The sequence below is a fragment of the Miniopterus natalensis genome, chromosome 1, assembly GCF_054644295.1.
Source record: "Miniopterus natalensis isolate mMinNat1 chromosome 1, mMinNat1.hap1, whole genome shotgun sequence".
Lineage (NCBI taxonomy): Eukaryota > Metazoa > Chordata > Mammalia > Chiroptera > Miniopteridae > Miniopterus > Miniopterus natalensis.
In genome coordinates, this window is record NC_142081.1 from 95,871,335 (window position 1) to 95,891,510 (window position 20,176).

General features: G+C 42.3%; 1 protein-coding gene across 6 annotated transcripts in view; it reads right to left on the minus strand.

Moving 5' to 3' along the window:
* Nucleotides 1-20,176, minus strand: part of PEAK1 (pseudopodium enriched atypical kinase 1) — a 234,686-nt gene that overhangs the window by 16,828 nt on the left and 197,682 nt on the right. For 5 of the 6 annotated variants that reach the window (XM_016214197.2, XM_016214195.2, XM_087824044.1 and 2 more), the window contains one exon: nt 5,392-11,209. In XM_016214197.2, the coding sequence (XP_016069683.2) occupies nt 10,046-11,209 (1,164 nt within the window). In that variant the 3' untranslated portion in view covers nt 5,392-10,045. Of the gene's footprint in view, nt 1-5,391; nt 11,210-20,176 lie in introns of those variants that run through there. The other variant, XR_015715622.1, reaches the window with a different exon arrangement.

Sequence of the window (20,176 nt, forward strand, 5' to 3'; positions counted from 1 at the left end):
GAATCTGAGAAGAACTAATGATTTCAGATGGCTGAGGGTACATTTCCAGTCAAAGTCACCCCCCAAATTTCTCTGCTGAATGGGGACTTGAAAAACAGGAAGATAAAAGACAGGAACAATGTGGGCATGGAAAATCTTGAAGCATGTTTGAGGGGAGCAAGGCCAGCCTGGTGGGTGGAGGCTAGCATGGAGGTATGGTCAACAATGAACATGACCAGGTGGTAGGACTTGGGGTTGCAACTGGATTTTGTTCTCCAGGGCAAGAAGAAGCCACTGATGATACTGGGGCAGCAGCAGGAGGGTGAGGAAGGCGATGATCCTCAGAAGCTGGGAGGAAGAGCCAGACTGCTGAGGACAAATCCTAGTTCCCTCGGTAGGAATTTTGGGCAGACAAAACCTGTCTGGCTTGTTTTCTCATCAGTAAAATGGGGATAATTCTAGAACCTAGCTCACAAGATTATTGTGAAGATAAAATTCAGCTGATTCAGAGAATCTCCCCTGACCTGGCTTTCTAGAGAGGACAGAATCCTTCACCCTCAGTAATCCAATGCATTCAACATTGCCCCTTCCCAGGAGCCTGGTGACTTTGCCCTCTAGTGTGTCCCTTGATGCCTCATTCAGACAGACCCCTAATGAGCTTGCTCCACTGGGACACAGGCATTCTGAGGGGACCACCCCCATCCAGGAGCTCAGGCTGGGACTCTTGCCCACTCTGCAAGGGAGGATGAATTGGCCTGAAGTTGGTTGGAGGTCTAGAGAGTGGGCAAAACCAGGGGTGCAAATGCTGGAGGTGGAGCTAGCAGGGCTTTGCTCCTCAAATATCATTCCTTCAAGACAACCACCTTTCCTTCAAAGGCCACTCTTCTCAGGCTTTGACCAGTTTTATCTGAACCCTCAAATGCTTTTCTCCTTTTCCCAGCTTCTCTCTGAATGTTTCAGGTGTGTTCTCCTTTTTAACAATGCAGTCTAAAATATTTGCACAAATGTTACCTCACTGATTCATCCTCCTAGCTATCTGTCAAGGAGATAGATGGCAGACAAAGCCCCATTCTACATGAGTGGGGTTCACAGGGGTTACGAAATCTGCTCAAGATCCCTTCAAACCTCGTTTCTTGCTTCCTAGAGGCAGGGAGTGGAGCCCTACCTGACCTGTGAAGTCTTCAGCATGTGTAGGGCTATAGCATCCTTGGGACCAGAGGGGGGCTTCCAAAGGACTTTGCTGGGTTCCCAGCACATGGTACTTAAGAATGAAAAGTACAGAGCAGAAAAAGCCTACTCTCCTTTGAGGTTCTATAACCATCCTAGGAAGCTCTTTTCTGCTCTCCCCTGAGCTCCTATAGTACTCCCAGTGTCCTGGCCACACATAGGTGGCAGAACGGAGTAAAGGAAAGAGTAATAGACAAGAAGTCACACAGGGTTCAAACTCTGGTTGTGATTACTTGAGTGAAAAATGGGCAGAATGGAGTCATCTTGTGGGTTGGTAGTGAGGGTGAAGTGAGACTGGAGTGGGGTGATGCACACTAACCATTGTTAGTGTTAGCGCTCACTCAGCTGTATCCTGGGGGCTCCTTGGTGCAGTGCCCAGGCCAGCTGCACACAGGTGCTTGGGAAAGACCAAATGCCCTAACTTTCTGGAGCAGGCCCAGGGGCAGGAGGCTGAGGAAAAAGAGTAGTCTGAGGGGGAAACTGAGCAACTCCAAGCCCCAGGGGCTGAGGGAGGAAGGCCTGCAGAGCATGATGCTTGGAGGGTGGGTTCTGTCCCCAGCATTAAGTAGCACCAGTGGGCCCAGGTGGTCTGGGGCTGGAAAGGCTGTGGCAGTAGGATTGGGGTGGTTTCAGGCATGCCCCTGGGTCTCTGATAGGGTGTGGTGCAGGGAGAAAAGGCATTTGGGATGAGAGGGAGTGGAATATGGGCTGGCCATGGGTTTAGCAATTTTAACTCTGTCTCTGACATCCAGTCCCTGGTTCCAGGACTTCAGCTCAAGTGTGGACTGGTGAGTGATAGGTAGACTCACAGAGAGTTGAGAACTCTGTCCCTTCAACAGAGATACAGAGTCCCTCTGCTCCTGGGGCCCCTGGTAGCTCCCTGCCCCCTTATAGATTTCCCAGGAGTCCAGCACCTCTCCTAGGCCCGCTCTGATTCTTAAGCCGAGGCAAGAGGTGACCAGCACCATTCTGTCTTCTGGTTGCTTCCATGCACCTTCCAGAACATGAGTTATCTGGGGTCTCCAGTGCCCAAGCATCCTGTTTCCAATCAGATGTTTGCAACTTTGAAAGAATTGGATCTTGGCAACTGACTCCCTCCTGCCCTCAACCCAGTATGAAATCCAATTTTTAAGTTTCAGCTGTAATTGCCTTGAGCCCCTTTTAACGACAACTTGGGACCCGCCAACTGCAGTTCTTGGCTCCTAAGGTACTAACGAAATCCCTTCCTTCACAGGCTCACTTAAAGGGAAGTTGAATTTTCTAGGCTTTGGAGAACAAGCAAAGAGTTCCTTGAGTAGATGGTACACGTTCACCCCAAGCTTGCAGAGGTCTCCTCTTACCATTTCATTCCAGGTAGGAAAGATTCACATTCTCCGTGGCCTGGGTTGAAAGAAGCCAGTTTCCAGGCACATAGGAGCCAAAGACCTTATCCAAATGTCAGTGGTTCATCACCTCTGGACAACCCAGAATTAAAGAGAAGGGTGGTCTTGTTGAGAACACACTGATGGAATTCCCAGGAATGGATCCCATGCTAGGTGAAGTGATTGATGGAAAATAGGATAATTTCTCTCTAGGATTTCCAGTTATGCCAAAGGACAAAGTGACCCATTGGAAGAATACAAACTGTATTTCTCTGGGGTCTGACTAGGGAAACTCTGAAATGATCCAATCATGCAGGCCTGTATCCTTTCAGGGCCCCAGGTTGGTCACCCGTGCCAGCAGAGCAACCCAAGCTTATTGCACTCCATCTCTGTAACCTGTGACCTCTTAGCCATGACTGTCTGCTTCTCTCTTGGGTATCTTTCCCCCAGAAGCCAGTGCGCTACGTTCACAACTAAAAAGGGCAGGTCCCCAGGCTCCTCTCCAGCAAGCAGGCTGAAAACTTCAAGCAGGCACAGCCTGTGGCCTTGGGGGCTCTCTCTCAAGTTCTGTTGCTAACCTTTCTTCCCAGGCCCAGGCAACACAGAGAAAGCTTCCAGGCCCACACTGAAATGGGTTTTGCTTCCTTAGCAACATAGAACTCAAGTCTGGCAATCACTTTTCTGGAATATCTCTTAAATAGCATGTCTGCAAAGTCCATAGTGCTTGCTAGTGCAGAAAAGCAGCAATGCTGGGCTGGAAACAGTATTCACCATAAGGGGCTTAGAGCTTTAAAATCTGTTTTAAATTTAGAGTTTACATGTTTGCACTTTCATCCATGCCACTCTTAATAACATGGCAGCTGTTGCTACCACTGTCAACTACTGACTCTTCCTGCCTAAGCCAGGTGGTCTTCTCTCTGCTATTGAAGTGTCCACATGAATTAGCTTGTTGGCCAGTGTGGTTCAGTTGGTTGTCATCCCATGCACTGAAAGGTCACCGGTTTGATTCCTGGTCAGGGCACATGCTCAAGGTTGCTGGTTAGGTCCCCAGTCAGGATGCTTACGAGAAGCAACTGATCGATGTCTGTCTATTGCATTGATGTTTCTCTCTCTCTCCCTTCCTCTCTCTCTAAAAAAATAAAAAATAAGTAAAAATCAATAAAAATAATTTTTAAAAGGACTTAAAAATTAGCTTGTCTGCCTTTGTGGGGACTCTGTGTGACTTTACACCTTAAGGAACAGCCAGAGGTATGTGAATTCTGCAGCAGATGATGCTCTACAAGGCCCTGCCCATGCTCATACTGTCTGCACAGCTTGAAGATTTCTACAGGGTCAGTCAGAGCCAGCTAACCAAGCCTCCAAACACAGTAGAAACTCAGGAAGGTTGTATTGTGACTGGCCACCAGGGGGCAAGCACACACAGCAAAGCTGCAGCTTTCTCAGCTCTGGGGAAAGCAGAGAAGATTTTCACTTTTTCTTCCAGCCTAGTCTTCTCAGATTAGAGAGGGAATGAACAGAAAATATGATCCAGATTAGCAGTGGATGAGAATCCAAGAGGGCATGCACCCTAGGGGTTAAGACATAACCGTGTCTGCAACCAAACCCTTCCCAACATGTCAATATGGGAGAAGCACTGAAAGGACAAGTGCTACTCTGGTTTTTAGCGTATTTTAAAACAAATTTATTTACACAGAAACATGATGCCACAGAGAACACAGCAAAGTACCACAGCAAAACAAAGGGCAGCACCACCTGGTGACAGAGGGGACCTTTCATTGATAGATTTATACAACTCTAAAATATGTAAGTAGAAAGGTGAGGCTTCGGGAAAGAGCAATAGAAACAACATTTTCAAATATTTCAAGTGTGGGCAGAGCCATGGGGAATGAAAGAGATTGGAATGAGGACTGCGATGATTCAGATCACTGAGAAAGAATACATCTTGCTTCTGCCCTGATCTCACACACAAGTGCCATGCATATCAACAGAAAATCCCAACCCAGTGTGCCCACACACAACACTCTTTAAACTTGGTAAGGGAAGGGATAAACAGTATCTGGATAAGTAGTATCTGGAGTAAGTTTTCTGAAGCAGTGTGATATATCTTTCAAAAATGCTACCCTAAAGCCTAGGGCTGGTTCAACATTCAAGTTATCATGGGTACAGACACACACACACTTTCAACACACTATAAGGGCAAAGTGAACTGTCCATAATACAATAATACTCATAGCAAAATATATGACTTCTGCTAGGTTAAAAATTTTTCCAACCTCTATTGATTCCCTGAAACTTTTGTGATTTAAAGAAAACATGGGGGTGAGTAGGAACCATGTAATAATAGATGTGTGGAATACAAGCCCCTGCAGTCCACCTAGGTGGGGAAAGCGTCCAGCAGTGGCTGATGCAAAAACCTACTCTAATTTCAAACAGCTGCAGAGTATGTGTTTAACAACTGTATAGCACCTTGTACATTCTGGGCACTTAAAACACTAAATAATGGTGATTATGAGTGGTAAACACCTTTGGAGGAATGTTTATAAAAGCTATTATAATATGTTAAGAAATTTCCCAAGAGTTCTCTAAACAAACCTATTGAAACTATCATATCTCTTTTTAAAAATTCTCAGCCCTCAGTATCACATGATATGATGTTTCCAAGCTGATGTTCATGCAACAGCCATAGTCATGACAAGGGGAAAGGGAATAGTTCCTCCTCTTTACAAAGGAACTTTATAAGCTGCCCAAGGCTAAGGCTTTCATTATCATCTTCTTCCTCTTTTTCCCCCTAACACACAAAATGGATTTGTTTAAAAAAAAAAACAAAAAAAAAAAAACTTTTTTGAAGTTGGATTATTTTATTAGCCAAATACCTTGACATGAAATGTATGTGAATTCTCCCATGGTATCTGTCATAACTCAACCTCATTATTTTAGGAGCATCAGGACAAAAAGGCTTGCTTTCTTTGGTGAAACCTCTATCTAGGCTCTTGCACTGCAGCTCTTCCCTTATGGCATCATTTATGGAATCCCCACTTTTTGCCATAAGCATTGACAGCTGGACTTCAGTGCACATTTCTGCAAGAGCAGCACTCAAATGTCTCGGCACAGCACTTTGAGAACATGAGGTTCAAGGAGGTAAATCTAATAACCCGGTTTCATGGGCAGCCATCCTGTTCACTCATTAAGCTGGACCAGAACTTTAAAACCTTACCAACTGGTGAGGGGACTAAAAATATGTCAGAGTTGGCCTAGGGAGTCAAGTTCCTCTTTCCCCTGTCCAAGTATGTTCATCCCAAATAAGTCCATCCCAATTTCTAGGAATAGCCTCTATGTATTTTTTCAGATCACTGCTGGTAAAATCTAGGGGGAAACCTAGTTGCAGGTTACTAGCAAAACCAAGTCAGGTTACTTCCCAGCACTAACATATTCTTAATACCAATTTGGGAAGATGAGTGCAATCCTTCTATGCCCTACTACTTAGTAGGGCTCAAAGATCTTTCATGGAAATTTTGTAATGCTAAAAACTTTGAAATACAATTTTAGGTAGCTTTACTCCCACATATTTCATGAATATTTCTGGAGGTTTAAATCTCATGGCTTAGAGTTTTTCACGTTCACAAACTTATTCTGAGTTTGGAAGCAAAACTGACCTCCAATTAATCTGACCACGAAAAGCTACTCAGACTCTTAAAATCCTAACAAATCTATTTTACTTTTAGATCCACAACATTCGTGGTGTGGGAGTTTGTGCTCCCCTCTAATACCTCACCCAGTTCATCTTCAGAGGGCAAAACTTGAAACCCAAGGCCATACTCCTGGCCTCCAATTCTAACTTAGCCTAGGGGTTGGTGGACCTCATTCATGATTCTTTTATTGACTCCACAGATTACAACTGCTCTTTTTCCCATCCTGCTGTTACTCTTCATGAACTGCTGCCTGGGCATTGCATTACTGTGCATATACCAAAGGGGCTCTTCTCAGGCTAGCATGGGGGAGATCTCACAGTCCTAGTCCTCTTTATGGAATATCTGATTCTCTTCCTTCCAAGACTAGGTTATCATTCTACCATGGCATTTTGCTATTCATTCAGTGTTGGTCTTGCCTACTCTAGCCATTGTCCTCTTTCTCCAGCACCCAGATGTGTCAGAGAGATTGTTCTTGCTCATGTGGCTTAAGGAAAAGTTTCAATAGCAGCTTAATTGCTTGAACTCTCAAAATAAATGGAAGAAATAATAATACAGATTTCAATAAAAAAGAAAAAAAATTCCAACCACTATTAGTAACTTAGTTACTTGAGAAAACTTAAAGTGCTATACTAGTCATGGTCCAAAACTCATATAGTCTATCTGTCTGTGTCTGAAGACAGGGTGTCTTTTCAGTTGGTGAATTCAAAGTTCCTATTATAATTAAAATAGAAATGCAAAAAAAATGTATATTTAAGATAATAGACTGACTAAATTTTATTGTTTTGGAAAAATATTCTGAGGACCAAATATTGAGTGCTTTTTTCCCAGAAGTACTCAATAAGTTATTTAGTCTATTTGGCTCTAACCTGTAACACCACCTTCCCTTTCCCCCTCACATTCTTCTGCCATCACTCAGAGAAAAAGTAATATAGCTCCCTGTCTCTAGGAAGCCTAAGGCCCTTCTATGATAGTCGGCATTCATCTTTTGCCCTTAACAAATAAGAATATCAAAACAGTACCAAACATATCTGATGTAAAGGGGTGCTTGGTTTACCAGTGCTATAATATAATGGTGATAGAAGGTGTCCATGCTAATAGTACTATAGAGTTAAAATGAGGAAGAATGGATCCAAGTCAAAACAGGAAAAAGAAAAAGAATACCTAGAGAACAAATAGAGGGACCAGGGAACTTTCTTCATTAAATATGAAACCCCATTTGTCAACATTCAAATTTACATGGGCAAGGCACAAGAGTGACATTAAGAAAGTGTCTCAATATGCAAACCATCAGGAAATGGGGTTGGTGAGGAGGGAGGCTGGGAAGGGAATGTGCTGGTTGACATGGTCAGTGGTCTGTGCGCTGCTACTTCAGTGTATAATTAGGCAAGGAGTTATGTGCACATGGGCTATGCTAAGGTGAACCAAATCCCAGTCTGTTAGGCAAGGCACAGCCATGCCACAGGACACTGAGAGAGAGTGGGCTGCTTGCTGGCCTTCAGCAACATGCCTACTCTGTGGCCACTCCTAGGGGCAGAGCCCTGCACTCTGGCTAGAGGAGGCAATACTCTCTGTGGGTCACTCTGCTCTCTCCTTGGGAGTCCTGTACAGCTGGCCAGGAGGACAGGGACAGCCTCCAAATGGAGCCTCTCATATCCCATTCTCTTAAAAAAAAAAAAAAAAAAAGCACAATAAAATACATTCTTTTCTGTTCTTAATCCTCTTTGATACAGGTGAATCACATGAAAGGCTGTTAAAAATCTTAAAAACTAAGAAATTTTGCCCAGCTGGTGTGGCTCAGTGGTTGAGCACTGTCCTATGCACCAAGAGGTCGCTGGTTCGATTTCCGGTCAGGGCACATGCCCAGATTGGGGGCTCAATCCCCAGTGGGGGGAGTGCAGGAGGCAGCCAATCAATGACTCTCTCATCCCTGATGTTTCTATCTCTCTCTCTCCCTTCCTCTCTCTGAAATCAATAAAAAAATATATATATTTTTAAAAATTAATAAATTTCAAATGGCCACTAATATGCTATCTAAGTAATACTGCACAGCCAGTCCTGACTTTAAGAAACCCTGCACTAGTAGATGAGGGTTCCAAGGGCTCCCTCAGTGACTAGGTACAGAGAACATGTCTATCAACTCTGCCCAGGTTGCTCCCCCAGAAGCCTGGCGCCTCTCTACTTCTAGCATGTGTGTGCACACACATAGGCCCACATGTGTATGGACACTCACACTGTCCAAGTGACTTCTGGGATTGCAAGATTGAAATAAACAGATACTCACAGTTTTGAATAAAACAAGTACACACACACACACTCACATCCCCCCCCCATGGAAGGAAGACTTGTGTCAGCGCAAATATGTGCCACGGGAAGAAGGGGAGGATTTCTAAAGATTTTTCTTCAGGTGAAGTTGCAACATAAACACTGTAATACACAGCTAAAAAAATCATAGAAAAATTGCACACATATCCATAGGAAAGGAGCACAGACCCCCATGTACTACAGTAAATAGCTTTCAGCCACCCACCTCAGCAATCAAAATTCCCTGTGAGTTGTTCTCTAGAGCCATTTCAGAGTCATAAAGAGCAACACGCCAGGGCAACTGGGAGGCAGTTGCTCCAGAAAAGGTCAGCATTCTGAGGTGGTCAGCAGTCTTATTCGTGGTCTTCTCTTGGTCATTATAATAGCCATCTGGGCCATTCCTTCAAAGATCTCGAGATCTCAGAGGTGGACTGACAGCTGTTTCATTCAGGGCAGTTGTCTATAGGATTTGGTAGACTAGTTAATACTAGTAAATACTAGCTACTGATAGAAGAAAGCTGGCCAATTACTGTTTGAGGGAAAAAGCTATGATCTGGGCACCACCAGCCTTGGCTGCCAACTTTGACAATAATCAAAGAACGGTACTTTAAACTCTGTTCCCTGGTGGCCCCAAGAAAACTACGCATGCAGAAAAATCATTTCCTTCTGTACTGCCAGCTGTTTATATGATCTAAACTGCACTCCACCCTGCTCAGGAATGGGTGACACCACTTTGTGTTAGCTCTGTAACAGGCCACAAGTAGCAAATAAGCCCAAACTTCATAGGCAAGTGGGGACAAAGTAAAGGTGAAGTAGAATCAGGCTGTGGCAGCAGAGGGAAGATTGTTAGGGCATCCTCCATGCAGTACACCCACTTATTAGTAACAGAAGTGAAAATGTGTCCATGATCCAAGGGGATGGTTCTCTCCTTGTCCTTATACTATCTACTGGAACAAAGAATATAGTCCCTGGAATGAAAATTGGGTGGATACTAAGGATGGCAGTTTTACCTGGTAACAGAGGAAGAAAGTCTGCTGCGACAGCTTAGTGCATGATGGTAAGACTTAGTTAAATTTATCTATTGCTAATAAGAATAGCAACTTGGTTTTTAACTTGGTGTTAAAAACACAGGTGAAATTCAGAATTATGGAGCAACTGGACATAACTCACTGAGTTCATATCAAAGGAGCTGTCCCTTCAAAAATGTTCATTTTCATTTTTTACCTGCATTTGTGGGACAATTAGGGTGAAAGGTGCTCCAATGGAAAGCAACTGAATGTTTGTCCAGTTGAATTTCTGAAGTTAAGACAGACTCAGCTTCTCACTTGATTTGGAGCTGTGGATAATCTTTCTGAGTAGACTCATTTGTTCGTGGACAGGGATGAACAGTTTCTCTCTTCTTTCCTTGAACTGTGGGTGAGTACTAGGATGGGGAAGTGCATGGGTGACTTGAAGATGATGAAGATGAAGAGCAGCAACCAGGATACATTAACGGTGTTGCAGAATTTTCACAATACAACTGAGAGAGTCTGGAGTGGTAAAAGCCAAATACTGAGCACAAAGCCAGTCCTCAAGGCTGACCCCACCCTCCCTGTCCAGGGACTTCTCAGCAAACTTGATCATTAGCAATGTTCGCTTGATGTCCAGCCAGTTTTGGAGCAGGGTATTCCTCTGCACTGGGCTGGGGGCATTGGTGAAAATCTGGAAGAGATCTTCCCGGGGGCCCCAGAGAAGACACTGGAGGACACCTTTGGCATCTGAAATGAGGATACGCTCAGAAGGGTTGGGGTTCAGGAGGCAGCTGGCCAGCTGCTGAAGGCCCCAGGAATAGGGGGAGCGGAGTGGGATTTGGGGCAGGTCTGCTGGAGTGTACTCCTTCTCCTTCAGTTCTGGGTTCTCATCAAAGGGGTTGGGCAGGTGTAGCATCTCATAGATGAGGATGCCTGTCTGGAACTCATCACACTTTTTGTACTGGGTGGCTGTTATGATCTCTGGGGCAAGGCGGGACTGGTCCCGGAGGATCTCAGGGTCCACCAGGTGGCTCTTCTGCTTGGCCTGAGAGAAGTTGCTTACTATAAGCCTTGTGAGACAAGATGAGGTGGGATTGGGTTCTGCAGGCCCAAGGCCCTGGGTGGTTCCCCCTAGCTGGTAGTGGACAAGCAGCAGGTTCTCCAGACGTAGATCACAGTGAGTGACGTGGTAGGGTTTGAGGTGCTCAAGGCCAGAGCACAGCTGTAAGAGCAGCAGACACACTTGCCTCTCATATGAATCAGGGCTTTTCCGATGCTGAACCAGAGAGTCCTGCACAAAATCAGCCATCGTGAGATAGGGAACCTCTCTGGTGATGACCACAACGTGACTTCTCTGCTTCTTGCTAATGATTCCCGGGTTTTCTTTCTGGGATGACTCTGTTTCAGAGCAGGGCTCTGGGGTTTTCCCATCATTTTTTCCTTTCATTTCTTCTTCATTCTCTTGTATTTCGTCCTCTTCCTCTTCAGGGACATCAGGATCCTCCCAGGGAAGCAGACGCTTAGGGACCTCAGCAAGGAAATGACCACAGTCCTGCTGGATGTTAAAATGGACAGCCAGACTCTGCCGAACAGCCAAGCTGTGATAATACTGCTGAGATTCTTTAGCTTTGCTCTTACAGATCTGAAAGAAGAAAGCAAAGAACACAATTTAAAATATACACACTTTCATAACCAGGTTTATGATGTGTAAAGGAGGATTAATGGGAAGGTGACTAGTCAGGAATAAAGAGTGCTATAGTGAAGTCTTCAGAAAGGGTAGTTCTGTGTTGAGTGACAGTAATAATGGCAGTAACCATTTCCTAAGGCTGTCTACATGCTTAGCACTTTATGTGTATTATAGCCCACACACTAACGCTTCAAAGTAGGCTGAGAACTTAAGAATTTTTAAAAAGGGGGGGGGAAGCCCAGTGCTACCAGTTTGCAAACTTAAGTTTGTCTAACATCAAAGCTTGCTCTTTCCACTATACTTTGAACCTCATCTAGGAAACAGAACAACAAAAAATAATTTTCACCTACTTTCTGTGGAGGTTTGCAGCTAAGACTTACGAAATAGTTCAATAAATGGCTCATAAAGTAGGCCAAGATATCTTATTTTATCCCTGGTCAGGAGAATGACATACAATTGGCCTGATAAACTACGGGATTACCTAACTTTTCAATGGGTGTCATATGATTGTTACCATTCAGGCACTCACGAAGGTAGAGATAAAGGTTTGAGAGGATCAGTAGTCTGACCTAGTCAGAGCAAAACCAACATTTCAATGGCAGGATTTTGACTTTTATGTTTTCTCTTAACAGATGTCATTTAAGGCCCAATATTCAGGTAATAAGGCCTTTCAAAGGAAACTTTATTAAGTGGTTATGAATCAAGGAACATTGGTTCAGAAACACTAGCCAAAAGTTCTACATACTAAATCAACTATTGTATTTCTAGGTTTAAAAGCGTAACAAAGCAAAAAATAACATCACCCCTAAATGGATTCTTCTCATGATATGAGAGGAAGAAGCTGATAATGGAAGACTCAGTCTCTAACATTAGGTTCCTAGGTCACCGTAGCCTGGTTAGGACTGTTCCTCTACAATCTGTTAAATGAAGGACACATTTTCTGCTCTTCCTCCTCAGCAGGAGCACTGCTGTATTTCACAGTCATCAAAGTGCCCAGCAACAGGCATTCTGCAGTGTTTACAGTGCCTGTTTATTTGCAGTACTTCATAAAAAAAGCAAATTTTAAAAAGGATTTTTTAGCCATTTTTATTACAAAGAAAAATGGACACATTTTTAGAAGGGTCCTCAGTTTTGAGAAGCAGCATACTGATTTCTTTTCAAACAGATATTAAAAAAAGAAAAGACCAAAGGGAAAGGAGTATCAGGGGGAGAGGAGCATCCCTCTATAACTTACTCTATTTATACACATTGATTATAGTTAGAGGCTTGAGCATTGCCATAGAAACCCCTCTTTCTCTCTCTTTTAAAATGAGTTTCTTCGAGTCTTCCACAATCTACCTATCAGTGTGAGGGCATAATAAGCATTTCCTCTTTAAACAAACTTCTGGTCTTGAAACAGAGATATCCCCAGCTTGAATTCAAGTTCAAACATATTATCTCGCAGAAAATACTACCTTTAGAAAGCTCTCAAAGTCTTAGCATATGCAATATAACATATAATCCTATCTACTCATCAATCACAACATGAATTCTTTCTATACTGTACTATTGATAATATTTCATGTTTATGTGTCACCAGATATTTAAAAATCCTATACTAGTCATCATTTAGTTGTGTGGAGTTGGATACAAAACACATCACCATTAACTCCATTCCTAGTTTTAATAATTTGCTCAGTATCACATTGCCTGCTCAACTCCTCAGTCTTTGAAAAGTCAATCAAATACCACTGAATTTGGCTGAATGAGACTGTGCAGTTAAACTCTAGCTGCCATATTATAAAAAGGACACTCACCAAGGACTTAGGAGGCCTAGGATTTAGCCCCGCCACTAGCTGTGCAACCTTGGGCATTTTACTTAATTTCTCTGGGTCCCAGTCTCCCTAATAAAGGAGACATTAAGAATACTGAAACCTACTTCATAGGGCAGTAGTGAGGATTAAATGAGATCAAGCATGTAGTATATACCTGTAAATCTCAAAGCTGTACAAATGTAACATTGACAATGACAAAAACATTAACAACTTGCAAACAAAGAGAACAAGACAGAAAAATGCATATTTCTTTTGAGTCCTGAGAGTCACTGGCCCCAGCAGTGAGGCTCTTTGACCATGGGTTTGATAGAGAGCAAACCAGAACAAATGAACAGGACTCTTCCTCTTTTTTCAGGAAGAGTTCAAAATTTCCATGCCATGGTCAGCCCAAGACCAGCATTATATTCTGATCCAAGACAGGCCAACCTAAGGCTTAAGAGAGAGAGAGACAACTATATGGTCAATCTGTAGTTTTCACTATATCAAGCCGCACTGAAGAAAAAACAAAAACCGCACACAACTTGCTACCTTCTGGTTTGGCACTAGAAGCAAAGAGGATATGTTAATTGTGATTACTATTCTAATCGTGATATTCTAATTGTATCTATACATACACACGTTTTTATAAGATTCCCCAGAGCTTTGTGAGTAGATAAGAACATGGGTACTACAATAAGAATTTATGTTTAGCTTCACAGATTAACTTGAGATAAAGGTTCAAAGTGATATATGAAGGAGAAATTATAAACTGCCTAGCTATTTTGGGTGCTCTGAAGGAAAATGGTCTGCCTAGATAGTGAACCTGAGGAGATGACACTTCCTCATCTCTTCATTTTACAATATGTAAAAAGTCTGAATAATAGGTCACTCTAGTTTTAAAGGCAAAGGAAAAAGGGAGAAGACTAGAGTGTAAAAGAAGAAAACAAAATACTAGGGCTCTGAAGCAGCACATAACCATGAAAACAGTTACAAAGCACAGACCTATGGAGATTTCCATAATGAGGAATGATCTCACAAATCTTTATTATGGAGTCTGCAATGATGTTAATTTAGGTAAGAGTACTATGAACCACATAGTAGTCATTTTTCAAATGTTAATAACTTGACCCCTTTAGTTTTTTAAAAAAAAAACCTCAAAATAACCTGACTTCAAATTCCTAGTCCCAAAAGTTATTTTAAAACTCAAGCCACTCTTTCCAGAACAAATGAACAGGACTCTTCCTGTTTTTTCCTTCTTCCTTTACCCAGTATTTTCTCTACCAGGGATCTAAGTAACTTCTTAGCCTCCCATTTTCATTTATCTTTCTTAAAAGGAATTCACAGTCCTTCCTTATAAAGGGTGGCTGCCTTGAAATGGAGACATCTCCAGTAGATTTTGCTCCTCCAGAAGAATGATTTCTACAGGACTCCTAACTCCCCAAAATTTTGAAATAGGAACAAAACTGGAGCTGGAATGGTCCTATATCTTCATACAGGATTCTCCTTCTTAAAAGGATAAAAACCATCTCATATTTGTTTTGACTGTGTATGGGAAAACCTATTTAAAAAGCTGCCATTTTTGTCAGATTCTGTACTGTCTACATTTTCTGCATGGGAAAAAAAAAACCCTACTACAGCCTGAGCCACAGTAACACTAGAGGGAACTGCAATATCGAGACCCAGGAGTTATTTACTTATTAACTGGCAGCAAGAGAACAAAACCAGGCTGGTAAAAGTTGAATCTTGTAAAATATACCATAGGACCTCTTTCTGGACAAGTTTTGGGTTCTAAGAAGGTGGCAATGCCAAATTCATGCAAAGGGAACACTTGGAGTGAAGAGCATAGGGGGAAGAGGTGCCCATCCTGGACAGTGACCTTTGCCCACTTGCCTGCTCACAGGTCACACCTTCTTGCATTATTTCTCCAAAGGGTGACCCAAGAACATCAAAGGGATGGCTAGCCAGCTAGTCATTACATAACTAGCAACGTGAATAGTGTGCTATCACAAAAAGAAAGGCTTGAGGGGAAACTGAGTGGTTGTCTGAGTTAATAAAGATGGGTGAGGACAGGGAAGGGGAAGAAATACTGATTAATATCAACTGAGCATTCAAACAAGTATCTGATGATGCCTCTGAACTTCCAATCTGTAGGACATGGCATCTTGAAGCCATCTAAACAGAGCCCCAGTTACAGTGGAGTGGGGATTCCTCAACCACTGATAAATTATCTGTTGGAAAATGGAAAAAAACAACCAGAGTCAGAGCCAAATCACCCTCTGCTGAGACGTTCTTAGATGCAGGTCAAAGCACACAGTACTTACATAGGCCTGATCTTAGTGGGAAAACAGAGCTTAACAATGATTCCTCAAATACAACCTGAAAAGTTCAATTTCAAATGTTCACTTCAATACAGGGGCTCCTTTTCTGTGTTGTTCAAGGCAACTGGTCTACATACATTTCAGGCAAATTTGTCATTAGGAAACATTTATGTTTGTAATAATAATCCCAATTTAGACAGCTAACTTACAAAGCTTTGACTATATAGCCCCATTAAAGCAGCTGAAAGAAGACAACATTACATGTCCAATACTATTACTGAGCCTTTCAGAATGCCCAGAATGCCTGGGACCTGCTAAGAGGATGTATATCTTACTTCCCTTTCAATGCTGAGGAGTAGAGCAGATACCCAGTTTAAGGCAATAAAGTAGGAAGGGAGGGACAAAAGGTGGACATTTGGCATTTGGTGCACGGCTACTGAATAAACCATTCACTGCATGGAGCGGTATTATCCATTCTTCTTTACGTGACCCTTCCTCTCAAAGGTTCCTTGAAATGGTGGTGTATGGAGGGGTCTGTTCTCTGTCCTCTTTTCTCATTGACTCCCTTCAGCTTGCTTGATATACTGCTGATCTCCACTTTTACATTTGTAACCCAAACTTGTGTCTAGGATTTAAACTCATATATACAATGGCCTACTTGATTTCTCCCCATGTCTGTCCCATCCCATAGATGTCTTAAATTCAATATAACCAAACCTGAACTCTTCTTCCCAACAAACTTCGTTCTTCCAGGACCCCTCTCTTGGTGAATGAAGCTATTATCTGTCTTAACATCTATTTCTCCTCCATCTGCACTCCTTACATACAAATAAATACCAACCTCTATTGATTTTCTTCCCAAATAGCTTTCAAATTACCCTTTCCTTCATCTCTGTTGCTATTAGCATTAGCCTGGAATGCTACAAAATATTTCCAACCGGTCTCCCTGCCCCTCAACAACCTTCCACATGGCCACCAGAGCCACCTTTAAAAAAAAATTGGATATTGCCTGCCTGTTTAAACTTCTTAGTCACTCCTCATTATCTTATAGCATAAAGTCCTGGCCAGGCCTCCCTTTCCAGTCTTATTTCTCACCTCTCTTCTACTTTTGCCATATTGAATTACCTATAGCCAGTCCTATCCCCACCCCCATCCCAATGGTTCCTCTGTTTGGGGCTCCTCTTCACTGCTCATCTGCCTAAGAGATTCCTACCTATTATTCAAAGACCTTCTCATGTGTCACTTCTGTCAAAGAGAGAAAGTACTAAATACCCTAAACTTACTTTCTGTGTTTCTTCTATATCTTATGTATGTCTCTATTATTAGTTATCACATTTTTTGTCTGCCTTAAGAGCGTATTTTTTTATCTTTAGGACCTAGCACAGAGCAAGGCACATAGTACATGCTGAATATGTCTGTATAAACAACTGAGAAAGGCTCCATGTGATCTGTTGTAGCCACAGGGCTTATTTACTCAGCACAGCTGGAATGTAAGAACAGCTTTTATGAAACAGATGGAAGTTGGCAAGGTGGGAGGGAGCAATGGCAGACAAATATGAGTAATAAACACTCATGACCTGACTACACAAATGAATAAAATCTGAACAATGTGGTCTGTTCACTGAGTCCAGGCTGATCGAGTGGTTTTGCTGTATAAAACTATATAAAAAGACATTACTCTTCATCAGTCTATTCAATCTTCTCTCTTTTCGCCCAAAGAAAGCAATAATTACAAAATACAGGATTCTTCAAAAGCATTTTATATTAGCTTTTATTTTTCCTTTATGGGCCCAGTTGGCCTAGTATGCCTTCAGCCTATTTCCACTTCATCAGCAGGGAATCTCACTTCCAGCTCACGCTGCGTTTTAGAGCGCACCTCAGTGAACCTGAAGAGAGATGGACATTGTAGGGATCAAACCGTACAAGGACAAATATGAGAAGCACTGAAGGTCACACGCACTATACCATCTCTGCTATTTTGTCACATTACATAAAAGCACAACTGCAAATAGGGAGAGTATAGAATGAAAACCTGCAAATTATAAATTGAATACAGCATTTGATATAACTTTAACAATTCAAGCTCACCACTGATTCACCTCAATTTCTTGATCTGCCTACAAGGAATATTGCTTTACTTGCTGTTACAGAGCTAAGACCCACACATACTCAATGCTGTCACAAAATGGATTAAGTATTTAATATATAAATGCTGCTTGGGCCCCATGTACTCAGTCAGACTCCATGCTGTAGGAATCTGCTATGAGACCTGTCAGGTCAGGAAATTTATATATTGAATTGCTGCACCAGTGAGTGTATATAAATAAGTAAAACAACAAATTGATGTTTTTCTCTCTCTTCTCTCTCAAAAATCAATATATAATAATAAAAAAATTATATATTGAACTGTTGCAAAAATGTTCACATGCCCAAGAAATCCATTTTGGAGTCTAAAAGAGAAACTCAAGAAGGCAGCTATATAAGGTTTTACTTGTGACTTGTACTCATCAAATCTTTTCACACTGCCACTCAGTATGTGGCTCAAAAGGAAGTTACGTGTGTTCCTGAGCCAGTAATTCAAGATGACAGAATGATACCGAGGATGTTCACAAAATGAGGCACAGAGCAATTCAACAACCAGCTCACGTCCCAGATTAGGATTTGAATCCAACTTATAATTCCCAACTATATCCTTTTATCTCACTAATAAAAGTAATAGCTCCCTTTTTCACTAGACAATTCATTTTGATTCCAGGTTTTCATGAGCACCCCAAACCTCTCCTTTCTAAACAAATCCCCAGTTGAGACCCTCAGGTACTTCTGGAGGCACTGAGCCCTGAAATGAAGTGGACATTGACCTAGGATGGCTATGAGTATGTATATTTGGCTGCTGATCAATTGCTTTCTGTGACGTTTCAATGCCGGGCATATTTGTGTTGAATTATGAAAATGGAAATGATTTCCCCTCTTTTTTTTTCCTTGTCACTAAGCCAGTAATTGTCTGTGTCTGTAGTCTGAACTAGTAAATTCCTACCAATCAAATTCCTCCTAATGCTTTTTCATTTAGTATCTTGCTTTCTCAGAGTCCATCCAAATAAGATACGAGGAGACTCTGGAGTCAAAATGCAATAAAAGGTGATGGCCTCCACAGTTCACCTCTACTTTATTACAAACTTTTAGCAAGATTCTTGGCATAACTGGAAGAGAGGAAGCAGCCCCACTGTTGTAATAGTGAAGTATATATCTTCACTGAGCCTTGAGAACAAAAACCTGGACTACATTAAAAGAAAAGATGCCACCGGCCAGGCATAGCTCAGCGGTTGAGCATGAACCTAGGGTTCAGGAGATCTCGGTTCGATTTCCGGTCAGGACACATGCCCGGGTTGCGGGCTCGATCCCCAGTGGGGGGCGTGCAGGAGGCAGCCGATTGGTGACGACTCTCTCATCATTGACGTTTCTATCTCTCTCTCTCCCTCTCCCTCTCCCTTCTTCTCTCTGAAATCAATAAAGATATATTAAAAAAAGAAAAAGAAAAGAGAAGGTGCCTACACTACCTTAAATTTGGAGCTGTTGGAAAAATAAGTCAGAAATTTATACTTTATGCTTATGTGAGATTTTCATCATCTCCTGAAAGTAATTTCATCCAAATTTCTCATGTGGTTCTACATAGCAGCATTTGTTATATAATGATCTCATGAGAGCAGTGAAAAATGTCCCATTGAGACTGAGTCATAATTTTACCAACTAGTCATCCTGCTTCTAGGCAAAAGGATGTCATTTGTCCATTCAGGAATAACACTGAAAGCACAGTAGGGTCAGTCTACTGATGCAGGATGATGGGTTCCATGTAGGAGTCAGGAGGCAGCCTGCTATGAAGCTGGTGACCCTATGCCTAAGTAATTGTTCCTCTCTGGACTCAGTTTCTCCTGGGTAGAATGATGAAGGCCCACCCTTTTAAAGTTAACTTGAGTCTCTTTGAGGGTTATGTGTATGGTGAGGGGCTACCCAGGTTCTTTGAAAGGAAGAAAAAGCAAGCTAGATTTTACTTAGAACAGGGAAGGGCTGGAGGCCAGCCAATATGCAGCCCACAGAGACATGGTCCTATCTATTGGGTGGTGGCTCACCAAAAGGTAATGAGGAGATTAAAGGAGACATGAATGAGACAGAAATAGGAGTTGAAGGTTAAATACTGTCTGTGCATCAGTTTGGCCATTCCTTCATCAAAATACTTAAACCACTCCCACTATTACTAAGATTGTATTTCCTTAAAGTTCACCAGAAACTGAACTCCTACCTTCTCCTCATTCTGCTCAAGCTTTCTGCAACCTTGGATTCTCTGACCTATGGGTCCTTGCTTTTTGGTACTTCCTTACAAATTCTCCTAATTTGGGTCTCTCAGTTGCGTGGGCCTTTCCTCAATTTGTATTCATGAATATAAGTTTATACATTCCCACAATTTGAACTAAATCAAGTCTATGAAAGGACTAGGTAACTATATTTCTAGTCCTGACTTCTCTTCTGAATACTAAACCTACATTTTTATCTGGTTACAGTGCTTCTCTTGACTTGGCGGAGTCCCATGGCATACTTCACAAAAAGCTTATCTTCTCATTGTGTATTTCAGTTAATAGCATCACCACCTTCCTGGGCTTGTTCCTTCTTGAAATCACAGTGTTACTCATAGTGTTACTCCCCTCATCCCACATCCAGCCACTCACCAGACATGGTCTACAGCCTGTCTCAGTTCTTTCACCATCTGTCCCTTCTTTTCCACTGTCCTATGTCAGGGACTCATTATTATTTTTCTGGAC